This window comes from Crinia signifera, chromosome 2 (assembly GCF_055691185.1).
Source record: "Crinia signifera chromosome 2, ASM5569118v1, whole genome shotgun sequence".
Lineage (NCBI taxonomy): Eukaryota > Metazoa > Chordata > Amphibia > Anura > Myobatrachidae > Crinia > Crinia signifera.
In genome coordinates, this window is record NC_139218.1 from 188,848,807 (window position 1) to 188,876,738 (window position 27,932).

The 27,932-nt window shown below is 48.4% G+C and overlaps 2 protein-coding genes across 5 annotated transcripts in view; both read right to left on the bottom strand.

Moving 5' to 3' along the window:
- The window catches only part of LOC146060321 (uncharacterized), a 58,048-nt gene extending 50,460 nt beyond the window's left edge, over positions 1 to 7,588 (bottom strand). The window contains exons 1-2 of one of the 2 annotated variants that reach the window (XM_083173390.1): positions 7,466 to 7,588; positions 5,163 to 5,191 (exon numbers count right to left, since the gene is read on the bottom strand). In XM_083173390.1, coding sequence (XP_083029516.1) covers positions 5,163 to 5,191; positions 7,466 to 7,499 — 63 coding nt within the window. In that variant the 5' untranslated portion in view covers positions 7,500 to 7,588. Of the gene's footprint in view, positions 1 to 5,162; positions 5,192 to 5,480; positions 5,619 to 7,465 lie in introns of those variants that run through there. The other variant, XM_083173391.1, reaches the window with a different exon arrangement.
- LOC146060320 (uncharacterized) overlaps positions 1 to 27,932 on the bottom strand; it is a 267,579-nt gene that overhangs the window by 207,900 nt on the left and 31,747 nt on the right. The window lies entirely within an intron of this gene.

Here is a 27,932-nt window from a genome sequence, read left to right on the forward strand (position 1 = left end):
AGTGACAGATCCCAAGGTGCTACTGGTTGCTTGTAAGGGGGTTTCAGTCTGGATACCCCTTGTAAAAAAGTTTGAATCTCCGGTAAAATGGCAATTCTTTTTTGAAAATAGATGGACAAGGCCGAAATCTGCACCTTCAACGACTGAAGGCTTAGGCCCGAAGAAAATCCATCTTGTAGAAAATCTAACATTTTTGATAATTTGAAGTGAGATGTGTGAACTTTTTGCCTCTCACACCATCTAATATAAGTCTTCCAGACTCTATAATAATTTGCCGAAGAAAACAGCTTTTCTGGCTTTTATCATAGTCTGCACTACTGCATCAGAAAATCCTTTCTTTTTTAAAATGGCGGTTTCAATAACCAAGCCGTCAAAATCAATCGATCGGAATCCAGGTGATTGAATGGGCCTTGTCTTAACAGGTCTGGTCTCAGAGGTAGACGCCATGAATCCACTGATAACCTCTGAAGCCTCGAGTACCAAGACCTCCTTGGCCAATCTGGGGCCACAAGGATCACCGGAACCTTCTGGTCCTGTACCCTCTTCAACAGTCTCGCTAACATTGGAATTGGAGGGAATGCATAAAGAAGGTCTCCCTGCCAATGAGTAGTCATGGCATCCACTGCCTCTGCTAGCGGATCTCTCGTTCTGGCATAGAACCTGGGCACCTGATGGTTGAACCTGGATGCCATTAGGTCCAAATCCGGAGTTCCCCACCTTGCCGTGATCTGGTGAAACACCTGAGGATGTAGGCTCCATTCTCCTTCCTTGAGCTCCTCCCTGCTCAGGAAGTCTGCTTCTATATTCTCCACTCCTGGAATGAATATAGCCGATACGGCAGGAACATTCTGTTCCGCCCATAGGAAGATTCTGGACACCTCCCACATGGCCAATCTGCTGCGTGTACCTCCCTGATGATTCAGATACGCCACAGCTGTGGCATTGTCGGTCTGAATCCTCAAGGGGAGGTTCCTTAACCTGTCTCCCGCCAAGGAAATCACTTTCCAGACAGCTCTCAGCTCCAAGATGTTGATTGGTAACACTGATTCGTCTGCCGTCCACAGGCCCTGCAGCCTGAGATCCAGGGCTACTGCCCCCCAGCCCCTGAGACTGGCATCGGTAGTTACTACCAACCAGTCCCAGGTCTGTAATGACCGACCCCACTGAAGGGAATCTACCTCTGTCCACCATTTCAAGGAGTCCCGAGTGTCCGCAGACAGCACTATCAACTCCGTCTTCATGGTCAAAGTGTTTCCTGACCAGGCTGACAAAATGTTCCATTGGAATACTCGTGAGTGGAACCTGGCAAATTGAAGCGTTTCGAATGACGCCACCATTTTCCCCAGGAGTTTGAGGCACCTCCACACTGACAAGCTCGGAGCTCTGAGAATCTCCTGAACTAGAGTGACCAGATCCCTGGCCTTTATCTCCGGGAGAAATACCCGATGGAGATGGGTATCCAGTATGACTCCCAAGAACTGGATCCTCTGTGATGGTACCAACTGAGATTTTTGTAAGTTTAAAATCCAGCCGTGAGCCTGCAAAAAATTGATGGCCTCTTTCAAGTGACTTTGAAGCAGGGTTGCTGACTCTGCCTTGAACAGGAGATCGTCCAAATAGGGTATTACTGTGATTCCCCTGAGCCTCAGCACTGCCGCCATCACTGACATTATCTTTGTAAATACCCTTGGCGCGGTTGCTAGCCCAAAGGGTAACGCCCGGAACTGTAAATGCATCTCCTATGGCAAATCGCAACAGCGTCTGATGTTCCGGGTGAATGGGAACGTGCAGATATGCGTCTTGGACATCCATGGACGCCAGAAATTCTCCCTGGTCCAGACTCAGGAGAACAGACCTCAAAGACTCCATTTTGAAATGGTCTACCCATAGGTGAACATTTAAGGACTTCAAATTTAGTATTGGTCTGAAAGACCCGTCTGGTTTGGGCACCAGGAACAGCGTGGAGTAAAATCCTTTCTTCCACTCTGCCCTGGGAACCGGAATTACCACCCCTTTTTTCAAAAGGGAATGAGCCGCTCTCATCAGAGCTGTGCGCAGGAGCGCCTGCTTTGGTATGGGTGTGGGGATGAACCTCTTCGGAGGCCGCCCTCTGAAAGGGATTTTGTAACCCTGGGTAATGATCTCTAAGACCCAGGAATCCTGGTCTAGAGAAGCCCAAGCGTCCCTGAAGTGTGTGAGACGCCCCCCCACCTTTATCCCTGCCGGGCTTATCCCCAGGCAGTCATGCGGAGGGTTTATCCTCTCCTTTAGAGGCAGGCTTCTTATGGAAAGAGCCAAACTTGGACCTTTGAGATTTGCCCCTGGAGGTCTGAAACTTTCCCCTGAACGATTGTCCCCGAAAGGACGCACCACCTCTAGGGGAGGGCCGAAAGGACGGCCTAAAAGCAGCGAATCTGGATGACTGCTTTGTTGAGGAGGCCGGCAGAAAAGTACTCTTGCCGCCTGTGGCTTGTTTTATAATCTCCTCAAGCTCAGAACCAAAAAGTAACTTTCCCTTGAAAGCTAACAATTCTAGGGCCTTTTTGGACTCATTGTCCGCTTCCCAGGCCTTAAGCCAGAGCACTCTCCTGGCATTTATAGAGACTGTGGACACTCTGGTAGCCATTTTAAGAGCTTCCTCTTCTGCTTCCACCGCATATTCTGCAGCGGCCTTAATCTTTTCTGCTACCAGCAAAGCACCAGGGTCAGCCTGCAGCATGGTGCATAACTCACCAGCCTACTCTATAATGGCCTTAGAGACCCAGGCTGAAGCAATAAGGGGCCGCAGGGTAAACCCCACCCCTTCAAAAATAGCTTTGAGGTTTCCCTCGAGCTTTTTATCCACAGAATCCTTAAAAGCTGCACCACCCTGTACAGGCAATACCGTAGCTTTTGATAAACGTGCCACTGAAGCATCCACAACAGGCACCTTTTCCCAGAGTTCAGAATGAGACTCCGGCATGGGGTACAGACTAAGGAATCTCTTGGGCATCTGTAGCCTCTTATCTGGGGTTTTCCAAGCCCCTTCCAATAGTTCCTGTAACCCCTCATCTGAGGGAAAAGTAACAGCCTCCTTCCGCTGTCGCTTAAAAACACCCTTAACAGGGGTCTTATCCTCAACAGACAGTTTTAACGCCTGTTTTACAGCTACAATGAGATCCTCTATACCAGCAGCAGAGGTCTCTTCAAAATCATCACCCTGGTCCCAGGGTGTGTCAGTATACTCTCCTTCCTCCTCCTCTACCACATTAGGCATAGCATAAGACCTTTTAGGGGTCCCTGCAACATCATCCATTTTGTCCAGTATTTCACTGAATCTGTTGATCCCCTTAGCAGTATCCTGCATCACCTGAATAAGCGCAGGATCTGCCTGGGTAAGAGGCAAGGAGCCAGACGACTGCTGAGATGATGGCATAGGTCTCTGTGATTCTACCAGCACATCACTCTGCCTGTCCAGAAGCTGCACCAAAGCGTTTACAGACCTGCCTAGGGCACTGGCCCACGCAGGTTCACTCTGCTCTGCCCTATGGTGTTCACTGCCCATGGGTCTCACATCAGCGCAAGTAATACATAAGCCCCCCTTGGCCATCTGCTCAGGGACAAACTTTTGTGTGCAAACATTGCACGCGCTCAGTGCACTAAGGGCTCCCTCCCCCAAAACCACAGCCTGATGCTCAGACATGATGCAAGTGAAAAATATATATATCTCAATATACACAGTGCAAACAATTGTACAAGCGCTTATACAAAGTCAATGCACCCAGTCACTTAGCTGTCTGTAGGTTTCAACTGCGGGGAAGCGATGCCCAGGAAATCCAAGTCACTCTGCCAGGATCAATTAGCCAGCTCAGCTCCGCTGCAAGCGTTCTGAAAGGCGCCAAAGTCAGAGTGAAGGAAGAGACCAAAAGTCCCTGCTGCTGCGGGGTCCGTGACCTTTTGGCGCCAACCACCCCCAGCTAGCCGCTCCTTAGGTAGGATTTCCTTGTTCCAGTGTCTCCCCCTCAAATGGGGACCACTTGGAACATGCCTGTCACAGCGCTGCTGTCCTCTCAGTCAGGAGCTCAGCGTGTAAGCTCCGCATAAAATGGCCGCCGCCATCACGGAGCGCCTGTCCCCCATGATCCCCACCTAACTGTGGAGCCGGTTTCAGGATGCTCCGGAGCCCAGGCAGCCTCATAAAAGAGGCTAAAAGCGCTGCACAGGGAGGCCAGACAGCGTCTACCCTGTGCACAGAGAGCTGACAGGACGCGCTTCTGTCAGCTCCTGCTGCGCTAGCAGTGTGAGGATTCACTATGAGAATCCTCACACTGTGCCTACCTAGCTAGGGCAATAGTTAATAAAATAATAAAAAATCCCCTAACTACTCTATTTCTTCGGCTGCTCCCGCAGCCCTTTAGAATAGCACCCACTCCAGTGGGCACCTAACACGAACTGAAGAGTCCAGGGATGCAGTAGGGGAGGAGCCTACCCTCTAAAGCTTTAGGATAGGTGCCTGGCTCCTTCGGACCCTCCTACATCCCAGTGTTGAGCTGTGTCACCAGGACCATTGAAAGAGAAATTTAGTTTTGCATATTGAAGCAAAACTCTATGTATTAACAACTTGAATAAAAACAGATTTTTATCATTGTGTATTTTCTGTGGTGGAAAAACAACATTGGGCGCACTTCTACTTTCTTTCCGGTCTTGTCCTTATCTTCTGTACCTCTATTAACAGCAAGGCACCATAGAAGCGCTGCCCCATTACTAGCACAGAAAAAAGGTCACACCCACCCCGCCCCTATATATATATATGTGTATGTGTGTGCTCTGGATTCTTACACTGAGGTTAATATAAATACAGTATTTGAGAAACAGACAGTCATAGTTATGGATTTGAGGGAAACGATAACCCTTTTTCAACCTCATCACTATTGTCTATTGCTCTATTTCGAGAATTGATCCCACTACATGTTTTAATCATCCTTGAATATAAACTATTAGGGCCTACACACAAAGGGTAATGTGCTGATCACTCAGCACACAGCACTGCATAGCGATTTGCCACTGAGTAATCTCTCATGGCCAATGTTCTCCAGTGAGATGCTGCACCTATCATTAACCAAGATAAGATATAGTGGTTGTTCTTCTCAATTCACTTTAAAACAAAATTATTATTTTTTTACCTGTTTTTGTTTTTTCTGTGCACGAGGGCCTAGAGAAAAAAATAAGGGAAAACAGAAATTAAAACATGACTTATATTATATAGGGGCTATTCACAATAAGGGCCAGATTGCAGGGGGGGCGGGAGCTGTAACATTCCCACTGAAGTAGGGATGTAGTTGGTGTTTAAAATCCAAATTCCAACAGTCAAAATACCGTTGCCCGAAATCATGCACCCGTTGGAATTCCGATGCCGGAATACAGACATCCCAAATGCAAATATACAGCTGGCATTCTAAGCGTCTGTCTACAGGACCCAACCCCTTCAGTAGCAGCCTTACTTTCCACGCTTGTTGCTGGCTTCTGTGCAATTGTGGACTGAGGTCACATGGCTCAGAGCTGCTGGTCAGATGGTGGAGGGATGAGGACTAGGACCCATGATACTAGATAAATGATTACATCTACACGTCTATGAATCCTCACTGAAGTAAAAAAAAATCCCAAGGAGTGAGAGCCAGCATATAAATGTAAAAAAAAAAAAAAAGGTTCTCCTTTTTCTCTTTATACAGAAAGCAGCAGTACAAAGCCAAGGCACGGATAATTCATCCCATAATAACGAAACATGGAGACAAAAAGGTACCACACTGCTTTTCTTGACCTGCGTGAAAGCATTGTGCCTTTGACCTTGTATGATTCCTAAAGAGGTCTCTGTATCTCTATATCATCTGTGCAGACTTCAGGACAAGGTATAATCCATCACAGACGTGCAGCTAAAACATTATGGTCCCCATGGCAACATTTTGGAGGGGGCCCAGCACTAATGCTTCTAGGAAACATCTGCCTGCACCATAGTGACCTCTTCCTCCATTAATGCTATTCTTCATAGTAGAGCTCTAGTTATGCTATACCCGTCAGTAGTGTTATTTGCCATGGCAACACTAAAGTAGCTCTAACCCTATTGGTAGATATGAATATTACACAGCAGCCACAAGACTGCAGGGCTGAGACAGTGACAGTTTATAGCTAATGTAAAGAAAGGGGAGAAGGGTGGGGTTACCAGTCACCTCCTGATGCAGAAAATACCACTTTGTGTGGTATACCACTTTCAGCAGCATGTCCCTTTCTGGAACAGTACTAGTCTCGGAGATCTATTCCACTCATTGGCTCATTTAAAAAGGCTTTTATCAAGGCAAATCCTACTGTCTGATGGTGCCACCGATTAGCACAGATGTGCCTGTGGGGGGGGGGGGTGAGACACTAGTTTGGAAAAAAACATTGGTACTCTTTACCTAGAACGGCGCCCGTCGCGGGCATCGCGGGTACATTTATGCCTGCCCGCGACGCGACCGACGCGATGCCCGCGATTTTCCCATTGAAAACCATGTTAAACCTGAAAAATCGCGTCGGTCGCGTCGCGGCCGGCCATAAACGTACCCGCGATGCCCGCGACGCGATGCTCCCGATTTCCCATAGGAAGCAATGTTAAAAGCCGCGATGGACCCGATTTTAGTGTTAAATGCCTCAATCCACCCGATTTGGCCATAGGAATCCATGTTAAATGGGCTACAGAGCCCATTAACCCTTAAATGTCCCCCCAAATTTTTAACGCCACCCCACGATCAACGCCAACCCGAAGCGTGGCGAGCGCAGCGAGCCCGCGAGGGGCGGCGGTACGCGTCCTCCGACCTTTTCATGCCCTACTATCCACGTCGGCGTGGTGTGAGAATAGAATAGTGTGGCGAGCGCAGCGAGCCACCGAGCCCGAAGCGTGGCGAGCGCCACGCGGACACCTGTGAAGCCCGCGAGGGGACGCGTATAACTGTGAAGGTATCCGCGTCCCCTCGCGGGGCTCGCTGCGCTCGCCACGCTTCGGGCTCGGTGGCTCGCTGCGCTCGCCACACTATTCTATTCTCAACTCCACGCCGACGTGGATAGTAGGGCATGAAAAGGTCGTAGGACGCGTACCGCCGCCCCTCGCGGGCTCGCTGCGCTCGCCACGCTTCGGGTTGGCGTGGATCGTGGGGTGGCGTACAAAAATTGGGGGGACATTTAAGGGTTAATTGGGGCTATTTGGGCTCTGTAGCCCATTTAACATTGATTCCTATGGGAAAATCGCGGGCATTGAGGCATTTAACGCTAAAATCGCGGTCAATCAGGCTTTTTAACATTGTTCTCTATGGGAAAATCGCGGTAATCGCGGGTACCCGATTTTGATGTACCCGCGATTTACCCGCGATGCCGCGATTTTACCCGCGATGCCCGCGATTTCAATCGTGGGCGCCGTTCTAGGTAAAGAGTACCAAAACATTTTTTATTAAGAACTTACCGTTTGAGTCCATCCTGGTGGCACAGCTAACCATGGGATGTAGAGGGTCCAGAGCAGTCAAGGCTCCTATGCTGTATCTTTAAAACACAGGCGCCTCCCCTGCTGCATCCCAGAAGACTTTCAGTTCAACTAGAAAAGAGGCCACTAGGAAAACACGGTACTCTTTACCTAGAACGGCGCCCACGATTGAAATCGCGGGCATCGCGGGTAAAATCGCGGTAATCGCGGCATCGCGGGTAAATCGCGGGTACATCAAAATCGGGTACCCGCGATTACCGCGATTTTCCCATAGAGAACAATGTTAAAAAGCCTGATTGACCGCGATTTTAGCGTTAAATGCCTCAATGCCCGCGATTTTCCCATAGGAATCAATGTTAAATGGGCTACAGAGCCCAAATAGCCCCAATTAACCCTTAAATGTCCCCCCAATTTTTGTACGCCACCCCACGATCCACGCCAACCCGAAGCGTGGCGAGCGCAGCGAGCCCGCGAGGGGCGCCGGTACGCGTCCTACGACCTTTTCATGCCCTACTATCCACGTCGGCGTGGAGTTGAGAATAGAATAGTGTGGCGAGCGCAGCGAGCCACCGAGCCCGAAGCGTGGCGAGCGCAGCGAGCCCCGCGAGGGGACGCGGATACCTTCACAGTTATACGCGTCCCCTCGCGGGCTTCACAGGTGTCCGCGTGGCCACGGACACCTGTGAAGCCCGCGAGGGGACGCGCTTACCTGTGAAGGTATCCGCGTCCCCTCGCGGGGCTCGCTGCGCTCGCCACGCTTCGGGCTCGGTGGCTCGCTGCGCTCGCCACACTATTCTATTCTCACACCACGCCGACGTGGATAGTAGGGCATGAAAAGGTCGGAGGACGCGTACCGCCGCCCCTCGCGGGCTCGCTGCGCTCGCCACGCTTCGGGTTGGCGTTGATCGTGGGGTGGCGTTAAAAATTTGGGGGGACATTTAAGGGTTAATGGGCTCTGTAGCCCATTTAACATTGATTCCTATGGCCAAATCGGGTGGATTGAGGCATTTAACACTAAAATCGGGTCCATCGCGGCTTTTAACATTGCTTCCTATGGGAAATCGGGAGCATCGCGTCGCGGGCATCGCGGGTACGTTTATGGCCGGCCGCGACGCGACCGACGCGATTTTTCAGGTTTAACATGGTTTTCAATGGGAAAATCGCGGGCATCGCGTCGGTCGCGTCGCGGGCAGGCATAAATGTACCCGCGATGCCCGCGACGGGCGCCGTTCTAGGTAAAGAGTACCGAAAACACTACTCAGCATAATGCATGAACCACGTAAAATGTACGCAAACCATAAAACACTGACAGGAACTATGTCAGAAATCTGGATGGCCCCAGAGAAAGGGAACTGAACAGTAAGTTCTTACAAAAATACCTTTTTTTTTCGTCCATCCTGGTGGCACAGCTAACCAGGATGGAAGGACCACTTGTTGGGAGGATACACTCAGGTCTGCAGCATGTAAAACTGCTCTCCCAAGAGAATTGGACTCAGAGGCAAACACATGGAAATGGTAGAACATGTGGATAGATGATCAAGGTAGCAGCCCTGCACAGATGCTCAGCCAAAGCTCGGTGATACACGGCCCAGGAGGACAACACAGCCCTCGTCGGATGGGCATTAATCCAGGCGAACATCGGTCTATCAACATTAGTGTAAGCAAACATTATAACCAACAAGCAATCGTCTATTTAGAAGACGGCTAACCTCGCAAATGAGCATCGTAGAGAACCAGCAATGATCAATCCACCTAAAATAATTCCAGTTCTTAGCCTCCAGCAGAGGAGAGAATACTGGAAGAACAATTTCCTGATTAATATGAAAATCTGACATAACCTTCGGAAGAAAGGAGGGCACCGTCTGAAGAACTGTCAGGGAATTGAATTGCGCACTCGTGCAAAGTGTGTTGAACACAAGTGTCCCTATTGGGAATGAACTATAGCCTGTTGTAAGTAAGAGTATATAACACAGAATAGTTTTAGTGCTGGCGACACTTTATGATAGGGTGGAAAGAGGTAAAGTGTCCCTATGCAAATGAGCTAATACCTGTTTCTGCGACACTAAATATGTTTAACACAAAGTACCTATTGTTGAAAACAGTGTGGTAAAGTTGAGAAAGATATAGTATCCTATTGAAAATGAACTATAACCTGTTGTCTAAAACCAAAAGAGTATATCACAGATTGTATCGAGTGTTGGTAACACATCAAGACAAAGTGGAGTGAGATCAAGAGGTGTGCACATAAAACATTTATTGTACACACTAAATTTGCTTATGTATACACATACAATATATGCGTAGGTGGGTGTGGTCACTATGTGGTGACCCCAAGTTCAGGGTAGGGATGGTGCGGGGGGTTCCTTATGGGATGCAGGTTGGTGGTGTGGGCGGCTGTCGTCCTGTCCCGTCCCCTCCGCAGTGAACATCTGACCTGTGTGTGGAGCGGTGTTCCTCCGGCCTTACTGCGGTGTTATTGCTGCTGTAGATCCGGTCCTCTTCGAGCCGGGACTTGGTCAGTGTGGCGGAGATACATAGAGGACGTATTGATTATCTATGCAGGTAGCTGATCTTCTATAGCTCCCATTGTACAAAATCCATTGTTTCCTGCTGTGACTCCAGCACTGGGGGGCCAACTGGGACTGGTCGAGGATCTGCCTCTCGTGGGCTGATCTATGTCAGCCCCCGAAAGGGAGAACGAAAGGGCCGAAACTTCGAAGACCCCCTTCTTGAAGATGATACGGGAAGAAACATACTCTTCCATCTGTAGCCTGACTTGAGTTCTGACTCAAATAAGACTCCGCATGTGAAAGCCAAAGCTTCAAGGGACTACTTGGATTCTAGATCCACTTCCCAAGCCCCAACACTCTAGCAGCAATAGTGGAAGCAGACACACGAGACGCCAACTAGGCCCCATCCTGCACTGCCTCACAGAAATGCTCTGCTGCTCTAAATTGCTTGCTTCTGCCTAGTTCTAAACTGGGACCTCACGTGTGTGAGGCGAACTTTATAACCACTGCACTACTATTTGCCACTGTCAGCAGGCAAGGGGTAAAGATTCTCAAATCTACTGGGAACGACAACCCTTTTATCAGGTGTCTACCAGGCCTCCCCAATAATTAATGACAACTCAGAGAACGTCACCACACGTACGTAATGTGAATACCGGCGAGGTGCAGCGAATCCTGTTTAGGATTCGCTGCACATTCGCCACGTTCCGGAGCCTCGCCGGCTCCGGTATTCAAAGAGTCAGGGGCTCGCTGCCCCTGACCAGCGAATATGAGCTCCTGCGGCGAACGCCGCAGGGAGCCAGAGGACGGTGGCAGGCAGGGAGATGGAAGTCTCTCTGCCTGCCCCAGAGCGTATGTGGGGGGAGGTGGGCTCCCCGGGTGCCAGGCAGCACAGGCTGCCCCCCGGGGGTGCCAGCAGGGGACCGGGTGTATTCACTACACCCGATCGTGCATATGTAACGATCGGGTGCAGTGAATATATGAATATCTAATGAGCGGCTCGGCTCCAGCGCCCCCTGCTGGCTGCTGTGTAAAAAAAAAAATATATATATATATATATATATATTTTAATTAAATATATATTCATGTGCTTGCAGCACATGAATAAAAATAGCATGCCCCTCCTCAGAATAAAATTCCTGATTTTTTTACACCAAATGTAAAAAACAAAACCCTTTATTTTAAAAGTTCACATTCCACTTCTCCATAAAAAGATAGCGATTGCTACTCGGTGAATCATGGTGAAAAAAACCTTCATATGTATTCGCCATCTGGTCATTGAATAGGGTGATTCACCGTTTTAGTCAAAAATTCGCCAAACAGCACAAATTCGCCATAAAAACATGGCGAATCAGGCTCATTGAATACCGCCCAATGTATGACGCACTGCCATAATAAAATGCTGAACTCCCAGTGCTAAGGAATCAAAATCCTCCTTCTGTACCCAGGCCTATCTTCAGAGAAAGTCCCCATCCTCCAGGAGGGAATGTGTTAAGGACCGACGCTTGGATCCTGGAGTTGTTCCCTATAAGAACTCATCTTAATCACACTGCAATAAGGCAGGAGCCCCCTGTTGGAGTGAGGGGGGCTTAGAGAACACTGTGCTGAGAGGAGTAGGAGAACTACTGAGATCCACACGCTATTTAATTAGAATTTACATTAAATCCGACATGGATGTGTTCAGGACAGTAATCCAAACCGGTTCTGACTGATCAGTCCTCTGTGTCTGAGCACCACTAGGACCAGACTTGCAGTCTGCACACACTGTGTACTGACCCAATTGTCCACATAGCAATTTAACATGTCTTGTAATTAAAAAAGCATGGCTGAAGCACCTCCCTTAGCAGCTGACCTACACTTAAAAACATATTGTAATAAATCATGCGTAATAAATAATAATGGAACCTAGTGGTACTTATCTGTATATGTGAGCTCCAGACCGTCTGGTGTAATCACAGAAAGGCACCGCTGAAGGAGGAAGCTGTATGTCTGTGATATGTAATGGCACCATAGCTCCGTAGCAGCATGGTTAATGGTGCCCAGACTTCAGTCAGGATGAGACCCTCTGACCCTGTTTCGGTGGGGAGACCATGCAATGTAACACCTCTCCCCCCTTAGCTGCTCCCAGTGCTAATCCTCTGGTCTCCACTATGCCTCCCCTTGCTCCGGGATCAAAGTGTCCCGCTGCTCAGGATCCCTGTATCCGGCTGCTGGCATCCAGGAAACCCAGACAACAGCGCTGCCTCCATAGTGGGTACCACCGATTACCCGCAACCTCCCTGTAACTGGGAACCAGTATCGTGATCCCAGGGGCCCAGGAAGTCTCCACTAGATAGACGGCAGCGTGGAGCAGAGGGAAAACACAATTCTCCTCTCTGCTCACAGGGCACTGACAGGAGCCGCTTATGTCACCCCCTGCAGCGCTGTAAACAGTGTGAAGGGGTTTTTGTGAAACCCCACACTGTGCCTGCAGCTAGCTAGGTATTAATAAAACTCCTAACTAAATATTTCAAGAGCTGCTTTAGCATTAGCTCTACAGCTTACACTCCCAAACCTAAATTAAAGTCTTGTGGGATGCAGCAGGGGAGGAGCCTGCGAGCTTAAAGATACAGCATAGGTGCCTTGGCTCCTGAGTTCCCACTACATCCCATGGTTAGCTGTGCAACCAGGATGGACGAAAGAAAAATAGATACACACACCCAGCCACATATGCTATACAAAACCTTTTTTAAGTATTTATTACATTGCAGACCAGAGCATGGAGTTCTCTTACCTTTTGGCTTTTTGTATGAGAGGTCTACAATAAGATCTTCCTCAAAAAGAACGTCATACTGTATAGAGAAACAGGATTGCATTAAAAGATTAAAGAAAAATAAATCAATAATTTCTTACAAAACTTTAGACATGTGTCTTCCATGTGAAATGTCCCACCTTTACCACACACATCATGATCTAAAGCTAGGTAATGCTGTGTGACATACTGCAGAGGAGGCCTCGTTAACAATCCCTGTGTCCATTTGATTTTGACCATAGGTTTATGTTTAAGGACACGTGCCTCTGTGGCCATTTTAATGTTACATACATATACTTCCCCATGCAACCATGCTCTTTTCTAGCTGAAAATACATCTTATATGCATTTGAATGTGAATAAGACGCACAAGGAGACTGTGCTGATTCATTTAATATGTGTGTATTGGGTAGATTGTGTTTGACTGAGTCTGTCTACAACAGAACAGAACTTGTATTGCAGCCACTACATTGTAGTGCTTCCTAGGGCAACTCATAGACTCAGACGCACACAGATAAACAAATGCCATATCAATTTAATCAGCAGCCTCCTCGTGCATCCTATTAATATACTGTAGCATTGCTAATATATTTATTATTTATTTGGGAGCAGCCCGATGAAAGTCCTGTAATAGTGAATGGGAGCTGATGATCCGTGCAGAAAAGAGACGCAGATCTTGTGCAGAGTGGAGTGGTCAAGATGGGAGATATTTTGAGATAAGTAAAGAGATATAAGCCGGTGCAGTATGGTTAATAGCGGTATTTGCTAGCAGAAGCATTTTATATTGAATACGGTAAGACACAGGTAACCAATGGAGTGACTGGGAGAGCGGATCAGCAGACGATGAGCATCTTGCTAGGAAGATCAACCTAGCAGCAGCATTTAGAATGGATTGCAGTGGCGAGAGTCTGTTCTTGGGAGTACCAGTTAGGAGACTATTGCAGTAATCAATGCGGGATATAATGAGTGCATGGATAAGAGATTTAGTAGTGTCTCGTGTGAGATAGGATCGTATTTTGGATGTTTTTTAGATGCATGTAACACGATTTGGTGACAGATTGAATGTGGGGAACAAAGGACACTTCAGAGTCGAGGATGACCCCTAAGCAACGAGCTTGTAGGGTAGGGTAGATTGTCGAGTTGTCAACAGTGATGAAGACATCAAGATGGTAACTGTTGGGAATATAAGTAATTCTGTTTTGGAAATATTGAGTTTGAGGTGGCGAGAAGACATCCAAGATAAGATGGCAGAGAGTCATTCAGAGACTCAGCCCAAAACCACTGGTGACAACTGTGGGGTTGATAGATAGATTTGAGTATCATCCGCATATAAATGATACTGAAATCCGAAAGAGCTGATGAGTTTGCCAAGAGATGATCTATAGATTGAGAAAAAGCAGAGGACCTAAGACTGAGCTTTGCGGAACTCCGACTGACAGAGGTAGTGAAGAGGAAGAAGAGTCGGAGAAGCGAACACTGAAAGAGCGATCAGATAGGTAAGATGTGAACCAAGAAATGGCTTTATCATTAAGACCTAGGGAGTGCAATGTTTGTATGAGAAGAGTATAATCAACAGTGTCAACCACAGCAGAAAGATCGGTACTTATGTAGTAAGCAAGCAATTTGCTTAGTGGCCTATTCTGCGTAAGGAAAAGGCATCACATCGCATGTCCCGTTTTAGTGCCATAAGATGCGTGCGATGCGATCTTCCTAAATAATTTCTTCACTGCTCTCTCGCCCCGGGCTTATCGCATCTCATGCAATTGCACCTCATGCAAAATCGCATGCGATAGCATGCGATTTTATAAGGTGCGATGCCATTAACTTCTACATTGCCATGACATACAATGTGATTTTTAGGCACCCCCCACTATCCACGCCACCCCAAAGCGTGGCGAGCCCCACGAGGTGCAGCGAAACGCATCCTCCCAACCTTTTCATACCCCCCACTATCCACGTCGGCGTGGAGTTGATTTAATATAGTGTGCCGAGCGCAGCGATTTACCAAGCCCTGCGAGGGGACGCGGATTACTTTACATGTATTCCGCATCCGCTCGCCACGCCAACGTGGATAGTGGGTGTATGAAACGGTCCGCCGCCGGCGGCCAAGCTTTGGGGTGCCGTGGATAGTGGGCGGCTTTTAGGAACACATACACACCAGCCATACCATACATCTGATACAGTAATGAGGACATGTGTTAACGATAAACTGTATATTTACTTAATAATTATTAATCAAGAAAACACATTAATTACATTTATAAACAGTCACCAAGAGAAGTAACAAGAATAATGATAAATTATTAATCAAGAAAACACATTAATTACATTTATAAACAGTAAATCAAGAGAAGTAACAAAAATAATGATAATTAATTAAGGGAAAAAATAGAGTCACTATGAAGGCAGAGAATTTGCCTTGGGCAGGAGCGCAAGAGCATGTAGAATACAGCTAAAGCGATTAGCAGTGCCCAGAGTCTTCTTCCACATGAACTCTTGGAGGTACGACTTCAAATTTTGGTGGGACGTGCTTCTATGGCGCTTGCTTCTCCATTTGCATGCCCCCCACAGCCGCTCTATATTCAGCGTGTGAACCCCTGAGTCTGGGTCAACAAAGTTAAAGCGGTGGTTCACACGTGCGTGCTCATAACCTGCCCGCTGTAGCTGCTCCGTGTTATAAGCCCTCCAGCAATCTGAATAGATTATCGATCCAGGAGCAACGTAATCATTAATGGCGGCCATCAATGTACTGGCATCTCTCTTCGGAACTGCAGTGACAAAGCAGGCACCTGTCTCCCTGCAGATCCCTCTGAAAATCTCTGTGCTATTTATGCTTTGTGTGATACCCAGTTCTAGGCACCACAGCAGCATACATCATAAATTAGGTCCGGCTCCTATGTCCGGAGCAACACACCAGCGGGAATCATCAGGATGACCTGAGAGGAACTACATATGTGTGTACTTGTTGCCACACGTTCCTAGTTTTACCATACAGTCCAGTGTCCAGCTGCATAAGTGGTCACTTCCGCTTCCGGTTTTGCGACCAGCGCCGGTCATCGGCGCTTTAGGGACGGCTGCAGGTTGCATGTGCGGCGTTCTGAGCTTGTTTACACACACAGTGTTACGCTGGGTGGCTGGTAGAACGTCAGGCGTGAGCCCGTAGCCGGGACCGCCGGTCAGGACGGCCACAGCGAACCCTACACTCTCTCTGTTGGGTTCCTCTGGCAGATGACTGGCCACTGCGAGAGCTAGTGTTCACCTGTGGCCGCCGCGTCCGAAGGAGCGAGTTATGCCCGCTCCAGCCCCGATGCAGCCAGGTCTTATGTTGGGACAAGTGACCAGCGATCGTCAGAGGTAACACAAGAGGCGACTCTAACTACAGGGCCTAACTGAAAATGACACACCCTGACTGCCGGCACCAAGCCAAGGACGGGGATGCGACCCAGTCGCAAACACAAAGAAGATAACACGGGGAATTACCACCATGCGAAAAAATACTAAACCAAAAGAATTCCCCAAAACACCAGAGGAACGTAACAGGAGATATGCCCTGCCTAAAAATAAGAAATAAAGAGAAGTACAGAATGAATCCTGTTGCTAACAGAGACCAACAGGGTAGGTCCGAGAACACGGGGACCAAATCTCAAACAAAGAAATGGCTGGGTAGCCAAGGTGTAACATAAGGAAAACAAAAGGTAATAAGCCCCAAAAACAGGGGATAAAGGGTAAAGCTCCTAAAGGAGCACTCACGTGACCCCAGGAGGGGGAGCAGGGTGAACCAAGGCTGGAAAGTACCAGGACTGACACCAGAAGACTCTTGGAAGCAGGGTCTGGAAACAGGCAAGGCGACCAGGATAGCTGAGTGAACAAGCTATAACCGGCGCCATCTTGCCTGTGAGCATCCCTTAAAAGGGATACTACAGCCAATGGGGATGTCCCTGCATGACCCAGCCCCCGGCTACTTAGTAGCATCAGGTGGCCGAGCGCGCGACTCCCGGCGTCCCCTGTTGCTAGGCAACCGCTGGGCGGCTGCAGGGGAGCGCCGGGAGCTAATATACAGATGCCCGCGCCGGGCGGAAGTGATGTCACTCCGCCGGGCGGAAGTGACCGTCGGACGCTCGGCTGAGCCGGGCGGAAGCACTGTGTGCACCTCCTGTGCACCCGCCCCTGGCCGCCGAGCGTCAGGAACAGCCGGAGAGCCCCTGCAGCGGCGCACCCGCCGGGCGGAAGTACCCCCTGGACGCTCGGCTGAGTCAGGCGGAAGCACGGTGTGCACCTCCTGTGCACCCGCCCCCGGCCACCGAACGTCAGCGCAGGTAACAGTACCCCCCCCCCCCCTTGAGGAGGGGTCAACAAACCCCTACCACCGGGTTTGTATGGAAATTCCCGAAAGAATAGCCTCTTAAGATTGGGGGCATGCAAATCCTTCTCGGGAACCCACAACCTTTCTTCAGGACCGAAGCCTCTCCAATGCACTAAAAACTGCAGAGAACCTCTACAGAACTTAGAATCCAGTATCTTCTCCACCTGAAATCCTGCTGTCCCCGCACCATCACCAGAGAGGACCCAGGGGAAATCCTGCAAGGAAACCTTGGTGAGAAGAACACCGGTTTCAGCAGAGAGGCGTGGAAAGTGCTGGCAATCTTGAGGGATTTGGGCTGCGAAAGGCCACCGGATTAACCCTCTTTACAATACGAAAGGGACCAATATACCTTGGCCCTAATCTCGCCGACTGTTGGTGGAGTTTGATATTACGGGTGGATAACCACACCCAGTCACCAACTTTGAATTGGCAAGGACGTCTGGACTTGTCAGCGAACACTTTCTCCTTCAAGGCAGCTTCCTTAAGAGCCTCATTGGTTCTTTTCCAGATAACTCTGAGGTGAGAAACAGAAGAAAAAGACGACTTGGGGACTTCTGGTCCAAAAGCATTGGCCCGTGGATGAAAACCAAAAACCACAAAAAAGGGGGAGGCTTTCGATGCAGAGTGGTAGGCATTATTATACGCGAATTCTGCTAATGGCAAAAAGCTCACCCAATCATTTTGCAGTTTGGACACAAAACATCTTATGTACTGCTTGAGGGATTGATTCAGTCGCTCCGTCTGTCCGTTCGATTGCAGATGAAACGCTGAGGTTAGACTGATCTTTATTTTGAGAGAGGAGCAAAAAAGTCTCCAGAATTTTGCCACAAACTGTGGACCTCGATCTGAAACAATATCGGAAGGCAAACCATGAAGCCTGAACACATGTTGTAAGAACAACCCGACCAACTCCTTGTTTCAGCGCCACAAAGTGTGCCATTTTAGAAAATCTGTCAATGATGACCCAGATAACTTGACACTGAGATGACACAGGTAACCCAACTATGAAATCCATGGCCAGGTGAGACCACGGCCTGGAAGGAACGGATAAGGGGATAAGAACCCCAAGGGGCCGGGACCTAGGAACTTTATGTTGGGCACACACTGGACAAGACAGCACAAATTCCCTGGCATCCTGTGCCATCCCTGGCCACCAAACCACCCGGGATAAAAGATCTAAGGTTTTAACAATCCCAGGATGACCAGCAATTTTGGAATCATGCAGTTCTGACAAAACCCTACGTCGAAGAGATTCGGGTACAAATAATCGAGAAGCTGGGGTTTGGGCAGGAGCCTGATCTTGACGAATTAACCCCTCCAACGTCTGATTGATCCCTGCATGTATACAAGTTGCTGGCAAAATAGGAATTTTGCTAGTCTTGATCTCGTGTTGGGGAAGAAAACAGCGAGAAAGGGCGTCAGCTCTACTGTTCTTTGAACCAGGCACGTAGGAGATAATGAAGTTAAACCGCATAAAGAACAGTGCCCAGCGGGCTTGCCGAGCATTGAGCCTTTTGGCTGTTTCAATGTATTGTAAGTTCTTGTGGTCAGTAAGAACCAATATTTGGTGAATAGCTCCTTCCAACCAGTGAAGCCATTCGTCAAAGGCCCATTTGACCGCAAGCAATTCTCTATTCCCTACGTCGTAATTAGTCTCAGCCGAAGAGAATTTTCTGGACATGAACGCACAGGGATGTACTTCTTGAGACTCCGGATCTCTTTGGGACAGAACAACTCCGGCCCCTACTTCGGAGGCATCCACCTCTACTATGAAGGGGAGATCTGGGTCCGGATGTCTCAATACGGGAGCTGAGACGAAGGCCTGTTTAAGAGCCTGGAAGGCCCGCTCCACTTGTGGAGACCATTTGGATGGATCGGCCCCTTTCTTGGTTAGAGCAACCAAGGGCGCTACTATAGAAGAAAAAGAATGGATAAAGCGCCTATAATAGTTGGCAAATCCAAGAAATCGTTGGACAGCCTTCAAGTTGGTGGGTCGGGACCAATCCACGATGGCTTGTAGTTTCTTGGTATCCATCCAAAATCCCTCAGAGGAAATTATGTATCCCAGGAATGATACTTGGGACACCTCAAACTCGCATTTTTCCAGTTTTGCGAACAGCTGGTTCTCCCTTAATTTTTGTAGAACTTGTCTCACTTGGCTCCTATGAGAATGTAAGGATTCTGGGAGTGTCCCCGCCAATCTAACTCCGTTGCCTCTGGCTGGAATCGACGGACGTGTACAAGGCTAGGCTTCACATGGGCCCGTCTCGGCTGAAGGGCGAATTAGGTCCGCCACACTCCGCTACAGCCAGGTCTTAGGTATGGACAACACGTCCGCCGAGGCCAGGAGAGAGCAAGGGGACAACCTAACTAAACACCAGAAACGGGGAACTCCCAGAAACCCCAGGGGAGCAACAATGCTCAGCAGATGACACAAAATGGCAACAATGCCTGAGAGATGTAATATAAAGAAATGGCAACAATGCTTGAGAGATGTTATATAAAGAAATAGCAACAATGCTCAGGAGGTGATATAAAAATGGCAACAATGCTTGAGAGATGTTATATAAAGAAATAGCAACAATGCTTAGAAGAAGATATCAAAAATGGCAACAATGCTTGAAAGATGTAATATAAGAAAATGGCAATAATGCTGAATGAGATGTACAATAAAGAAGAATGCCAAACAGCAGGAGGGAAACACAGGGTGACCCCTGACTTTTATCTGGAGAGATGACGGTGTCACAGACAAGCCCCTGCAGACTTCTGAGGATGATGACTCTCACAGCAGGGCACACTAAAGGAATCTCAGACACGGCAGGACAAAACCAGGCAAGGCAGACCAGGCAGGGAACAACAGGGATTCTTCCGACAGGAACCAGGACCAGGAACACAATCTTAGCAAACAGCTGAAAGAACGCTATAACCGGCGTCTGTGTGAGAAAGACGCCGGCTTATATTTGAATTAGCCGCCCCCTGTGGCGACATCACTTCCTGTCCGCCCTGCAGAGTCTTCCCCCTGCAGAGACGGCCGGAGCGGAAGTTCGGGGCGTTGCCTAGCAACATCCCCAAAGCTTCCTGATGACGCGCGTTGGAAGATGGCCGCCGTCCTAGCAGCGCAGACGCTGCCGAGGGACCTGGACGGCGGCGACGCCAGGTACGGCGCCTAACAGTACCCCCCCCTTGAGGAGGGATCAAGGGACCCCCAGCCCTGGGTTTATGAGGAAATTCTTCAAAAAATCTTTTCTTAAGTGAAGGAGCGTGGAGCTCGTTGTCCGGAATCCAGGATCTCTCCTCCGGGCCATATCCTTTCCAGTGCACCAGAAATCTGAGCTGATTGCGAGTCACCTTGGAATCAAGAATCCTTTCTATCACAAACTCCTTGCGACCTTGAACCAGGACAGGTGCGGGTCTCTGGCGCCTGGGCTGAGAAGCCTGCTTGAAAAGGGAGCAATGAAAGGTATTGTGAATCTTCATGGTTCGGGGCAGTTGGAGCCTGAAAGCCACTGGGTTGATTTGACTGATAATTTTAAAAGGACCAATAAAGCGGGGACCAAGTTTCTGAGAGACCTGGCGAATCTTAATGTTCCGGGTTGAGAGCAAAACCCAGTCTCCTGCTCTAAATGGGCAGGGCCTCCTGTGTTGATCGGAGAACCGTTTGGCAGATGCCGATGAAGCAAGAAGAGCTTTATGAACCTTGCTCCAAATGGCCCTTTTCTGTGACAACCAAGAACCACCCCCAGAAGATCCGGGATCAAAAGAATTGGCTCTGGGGTGTTGACCAGAGTTACAGAAAAATGGAGACATCTTTGAAGCTGAATGCCATGCATTATTATAGGCAAACTCCGCGAAAGGCAGATGCTCCGACCAATTATTCTGGCATTTGGAAGCGTAACATCTTAAAAATTGCTCGAGGGACTGATTGACTCTCTCAGTCTGTCCATTCGACTGGGGATGATACCCAGAAGATGGACTGAGGTTGATGCCTAAAGCAGTACAGAGGAACTTCCAAAACTTGGCGACAAACTGTACCCCCCTATCCGAGACAATATCCATAGGGAGACCATGGAGACGAAAGACATGCAACACAAATAATGCAGCCAATTTTTGGGCGGAGGGAAGACCGACCAGGGGAACAAAATGCACCATTTTGCTGAAGCGGTCCACTACTACCCAGATGGTATCATGACCGGAGGAAGAGGGTAAATCCACAATAAAATCCATGGAGATATGGGTCCATGGTTTTACAGGACAAGATAAAGGAAGAAGTTGACCCGTGGGAGGGGTGCGGAGGGACTTGTTTCTGGCACAGACCTCGCAGGACTTGGCAAAAGATTCCACATCCCCCCTCATTGATGGCCACCATACTGAACGAGAGATCAAATCCAATGTCTTAGCACAACCAGGATGACCTGCATTCTTGGCCGCATGAAACTCAGCAAGAACTTTCCCTCGGAGTCTGGAGGGCACAAACAATCTCCCCGAGGGGGTGAGATCGGGTGCCTCCGTTTGTGCCCGTAAGACTTTATCCAGGAGTGTTTGAGCGATACCAACATAAATCCGCGAAGATGGAATAATGGTCTCAAGCGCCGTTTCCCTGTCCTGAAGACCCAAAAAACTCCTAGACAAGGCGTCTGCCTTGACGTTTCTGGAACCCGGCCTAAAGGTGATGCGAAAATTGAATCGAGCAAAGAATAACGCCCACCTCGCCTGACGGGCATTAAGCCTCTTGGCATCCTGTAGATAAGAGAGGTTTTTATGATCAGTAAAAATGGTCACCTGAAATTTAGCTCCCTCCAACCAGTGCCTCCACTCCTCCAGAGCACACTTTATGGCCAGGAGTTCCCTGTTCCCCACATCGTAATTGCACTCCGCGGAAGAGAATTTATGAGAATGGAATGAACAGGGATGTAAAAGACCATCCTTTTACATCCTTTTGTTCTTGGAAATTCCCTCATATAAATAGAGGATCCATAATATAATGAATATACATCAATGGCACAGTGCATCTAAATTGATATGTTTTCCTTATTAAAAATGGACAGGGATAAAAATATCCGTATCACCTAATTCTGAGGGATTATATTAATTGTGCTTATAAAAAGATGTCATGTATATATAAAATTCTATACTTGCTGCTTATTATAACTGTTATGAATAATTTCCACATCATTAGCTCTCTCTATTAACGTTTATAAACATTGATACTAATTTTACCATCTGATAAAAATTCCTGATCTCTGACCTCGCTTTCTTTAGGGTTCTCTTACTTGATTGGGATTTTCAATATAGGCTTTATACTTTGGTTGAATCACGCAATATATATTTCTCAGTCAATTTATCATATACATATGTTCGATACTGATTTGATACTTCCATTATGGGGTCTAACTTTGGAACGCATGTGCGCTCCAAATGTGGGAGTAGTCAGTTTGATTGATCAGATATCCCGTTCACGTGACCATCCATGTCACGTAATGACGCTGTAATGGATAGGTGTACACGGAGGATAGCGCCGTCATATGACGCGACCCTCTGCGTCTCCAACATGACCATTCATTCCTTAAAGCTGCCATTTACTTCCGGGATATAGGCGGAAGTGATTGTACCCCATTGCATTTGGAACGCATTATGCGTTCCACAGTCACGCTGATTGTACATAACGGGTTTATACACACTTCTATGTTCCCCAATGTCCTTTACAATATTTATGCTGCCGATGACGCCATGTAACCATCCGGAAACTTCCTTAATTATCCCCCTATATGATGAATATTCCTCTATCTAGTGTGTCAGTATCCCGATCACGTGACCTCCGCAAGTCACGTGACCGGAGTTGAATATAATAAAAGTCTTTTTTCTGCATACAATTTTGAATGCATATTAAATTACTTATATTAATTGATAAGTTATATGTCTGCCTACCTATTTCTTATATTGATTTTCTGCTTATTTTGTGAGTTTGAATTGTCAAATTGCATCTCACAGGTGCACTAATTTACTCATTAAGGAAGGTATATATACCTGAACCAGGTACACAGTCCCCCACACCTTTGATAAAGCTGCAGGACGCAGTGAAACGCGTTAGGTGAATTCCCCCTTCCCATCCTTGCCTCAGGACATTGCTGTGGAAATCTACTCCATTGTGGACATTCACTTACTATCTTTCATCTGAACATCATCTAAAGGCGGACACCGTGCTCCAAGACACCGCTGGTAAACAACATCCAAACCAGTGAGGTTTTCTTCTTGGACACGGAAGCCATATCGTATCCATTGCTGGAATTACATTGGTCATATCGCCACAGTTACATCACTCCGGTGTTTGAGATACCCACCATCTGTCTCACACCCCAAAATAGAGGACTGATTCCATCTTGCGATCCCTGACCCCTCCAGCGGCACATCAAGCAGCCGCATACATCGTGAGGACTTTCCAGCTATAACACCACTCCTCAAAAAGGATGTAGACCAGAGAGCGGGATCTGCACCCTTCTTAGTGAGTGCAACGATGGGCGCAACAATATCTGAGAACGCAGGAATGAACCTGCGATAGTAGTTCGCGAATCCCAGAAACCTCTGGACTGCTTTCAGAGTTGTGGGCTGCACCCAATCCATGATAGCCTGATCTTTGGCAGGATCCATACAGAAGCCCTCCGGGGAAATACTATGGACCTCAAACTCACACTTTTCGAGTTTAGCATAGAGACAGTTCTCTCTGAGTCTCTGTAAAACCCTTAACATGTACTCTATGTTGTTCCAAAGACGAAGAAAAAATCAGGATGTCGTCCAGATAAACGACCACAAAAATCCCCAAAAAATCCCGGAGGACGTCATTAATGAAGTCTTGAAAGACCGCAGGTGCATTGGCCAACCCAAAGGGCATCACGAGATATTCATAATGACCAGTGTGAGTGTTAAAAGCGGTCTTCCACTCATCCCCTGCTTTGATTCTAATCAAATTATACGCACCTCGGAGATCTATCTTTGAAAAAACAGTAGCAGAGCGCAATTGATCAAACAAGACGGAGATCAAAGGCAACGGGTAAGAGTTTTTAACAGAAATCAAGTTAAGCTGTCTGTAATCAATACATGGACGTAAGGTCCCATCTTTCTTGCCAACAAAAAAACCCCCCGCCCCTACAGGAGACTTTGAGGGACGAATAAACCCCTTTTTTAAGTTGTCGGCTATATACTCCTCCATCGCCTTTGCTTCGGGTAAGGACAAGGAGTACAAACGACTGATGGCACAGTCGTAAGGCCGATGGGGTGGTAAAGTCTCTGCCTCCTTCTTGGAGAATACATCAGAAAAAGAAACATAAGGAGCAGGAAGCAGTGGATTGGCGAAACTTGAGATCCTGACAGGGAGGTGTAGACATGAGTCAGCGCATGACCCACCCCACCGCAGCAGTTCCCCAGTCTGCCAATCGAAATGAGGGTTATGTCATTTTAACCAAGGCAAGCCAAGCACCACAGGAGCTAAGGGACTATGAATAACAAGGAATTCTAATTTCTCAGAATGGGTGGAACCTATGCTTAGGTCTAAGGGCACGGTACGATGGGAGATCAGTCCCTTGGGAAGAAGACTACCATCCAAGCATGAAAACAGATAACTCGGAAGGAAGTGGGACTAATGGAATGGCAAGATCCTGAACCAACCGAGAATCAATGAAATTCCCGGCTGCTCCACTATCCACAAAAGCTTGGGATTCCCACCGTTGAACCCCTGGACCTAAACATACTAATAACAAAAGAGAATTATTGGGAGACAAGCGGGACTGGCCTAAGAGGATTCCTCCCCTAACCCCTAGGCCCTGGCGTTTCCCGGACGCTCTGGGCATGTGCCCACCAGGTGCCCCTTACCCCCACAATACAAACACAAGCCTAAGGAACGTCGACGTGCCTTCTCCTGGTTCGATAAGCGAGATGCACCAATCTGCATTGGTTCTTCAGACCCGCCCACCATCTCTCCTCCTGTATCGGCAAGAGGATAAGAAGGCAACTCTCGCTCCGAACGCCTCTCTCTGATGCGTCTGTCGATGCGTATCACAAACTGCATCAAGTCATCTAGAGAAGCTGCCGCGGGATACTGAACCAGGAAATCTTTGACCTGATCTGCTAGGCCAAGACGGAATTGACTCCGCAGTGCAGGATCATTCCAAGTGGTATCCCCAGCGTAGCGACGGAATTCGGAGCAATAGGCTTCTGCAGTACGGCGACCTTGTCTTAAGGCCCTGATGTGAGCCTCAGCGGAGGCTGCTTTATCGGGATCATCATACAGCACCCCCATAGCTGTAAAAAATGCATCCACAGTACTGAGCTCAGGACTATCTGCCCCTAAACCAAAGGCCCATGTCTGTGGATCCCCTTGGAGTAGGGAGACTACCAACCCGACCTTCTGAGTCTCGGAGCCTGAAGAACGGACGGAAAATAGGAATTTAATACCTACCGGTAATTCCTTTTCACGTAGTCCTTATGGGATACTGGGAATGGTCTTAAGACATTGGGTATTAGAGGGTATCCGCAGGAGACAGGCACATCTATAACTTTGAAGCTGGGTGTGCTGGCCCCTCCCCTCTGATTCCCCACCCAGGAACCAGTTAATGGAAAAACTGTGCCCGAAGGAGAATGTACATATGAGAGGAATAACTTATATGTCACCTATGTAAACATAAGTGTGAATAGTGTGGTGAGATTTATGCCAGCACACCCGCATTCATTCAAAATAAAAACAACTATAATACCACCAACTGGATGGATTTTCTTTAACAAAGGTCACTGAACTAGACCTTAGAACCAGAAGACAATAAGTCAACTTCTGAACTGTATAAGCAGAATAAAGCTGCAGCCAGACCCCCGCACAGGGCGGGCGCCCAGTATCCCATAAGGACTACGTGAAAAGGAATTACCGGTAGGTATTAAATTCCTATTTTCACTAACGTCCTTGATGGGATACTGGGAATGGTCTTAAGACATTGGGGATGTCCCAAAGCTTCCAGAACGGGAGGGTACGTGCGGAGACTGCTGCAATACTGCCTGCCCAAACTGGGTATCCTCTTTGGCCAAGGCATCAAACTTGTAAAATTTTACAAAGGTGTGTTGCCCCGACCATGTAGCAGCTCTACAGAGCTGACACACCCCGAGCAGCCGCCCAGGATGCGCCCACCGATCTGGTGGAATGAGCCTTTAAAACCGGAGGTGTCGGCATGCCTGCCGTCACATAGGCTTGTTGGATTGTAGTCCTAATCCATCTAGCAATGGATTGCTTAGATGCAGGGTGTCCTTTCTTTTGTGCGTCATACAGAATGAATAGACAATCTGTCTTCCTGATCCTTGACGTCCTCTGGACATACACACGCAAGACACGCACCACATCCAGGGATACCGGAATATCCGGTGAACTAGATGCAGACGGGACTACAATTGGCTGATTTAGGTGAAAGGAAGAAATCACCTTAGGGAGAAACCGCGGGTTTGTTCTCAACTCCGCTCTGTCTGAGTGAAAAATTAGATAGGGGCTCTTACAGGAAAGGGCTCCCAATTCAGACACTCTCCTAGCCGAGGCTAGGGCCAAAAGGACCACCGCCTTCCAGGTGATATACCTCAATTCTATCGACTCCAAAGGTTCAAACCAGGAGGATTGAAGGAAGGTTAGGACGACGTCCAAACTCCAAGGAGGTGTAGGAGGTACAAAGGGAGGCTGGATGCGAAGCACTCCCTGAAGGAATGTTTGTACTTCCGGGATGACAGCCAATTTTCTTTGGAAGAAAATGGACAGGGCCGAAATCTGGACTTTTAGTGAGCCCAGACGGAGACCCAAATCCAATCCCGCTTGTAAGAAGCACAATAACCTGTTCAGGTTAAACTTTGCTGGGGGGACCTTCTGCTCCTCACACCAACCCACGTATTTTCTCCAGATTTTGTAGTAGTGGGTGTTTGTTACCGGCTTTCTGGCCTGAATCATCGTGGTGATAACTGATGAATGCAGACCCTTCTGAGCTAAGATTTTCCGCTCAGCCTCCACGCCGACAAACGTAGCCGCCCTAAATCTTGGAAGACGCAAGGGCCCTGTGTGAGTAGATCTCTCCTTAGAGGCAGGGGCCAAGGATCCTCGATCAGGCTCTGTAGATCCGAGAACCAAGCCCTTCTTGGCCAGTCCGGAGCCACCAGAATGGCTTCCACTCCCTGACTTCGAATCCTTTTTAGAACTCTTGTCAGTAGTGGTATGGGTGGAAACAGATACACCAAGGGAAACACCCATGGAATTGTCAGGGCGTCTATCGCCGCTGCGCAGGGATCCCTGGTCCTTGTGCAGTACATGGGGACCTTGTGGTTTAACCGGGATGCCATCAGATCTATCGATGGCTGGCCCCAACGGTCCACAATTGCTGCAAACACCTGTGAATTCAGGCTCCATTCCCCGGGGTGGAGGGCGTGACGGCTCAGAAAGTCCGCCTCCCAATTGTCCACACCCGGGATAAAGATGGCCGACAGAGCCACCACGTACATTTCCGCCCAGGCCAGGATCTTGGAAACTTCCTTCATGCAAGTCCTGCTTTTCGTGCCTCCCTGGCGATTTATGTAGGCCACAGTAGTGGCGTTGTCGGACTGTATCTGGAGCGCCCGACCTTGGAGAAGATCCTGGGCCTGCAATACTGCATTGTATACAGCTCTCAGCTCCAGGATATTGATGTGGAGTCTCGCTTCCCACCGAGTCCACTGACCTTGAAAGGTTCTGTCCATGGTCACAGCACCCCCTCCCAGCAGACTCGCATCTGTCGTGAGT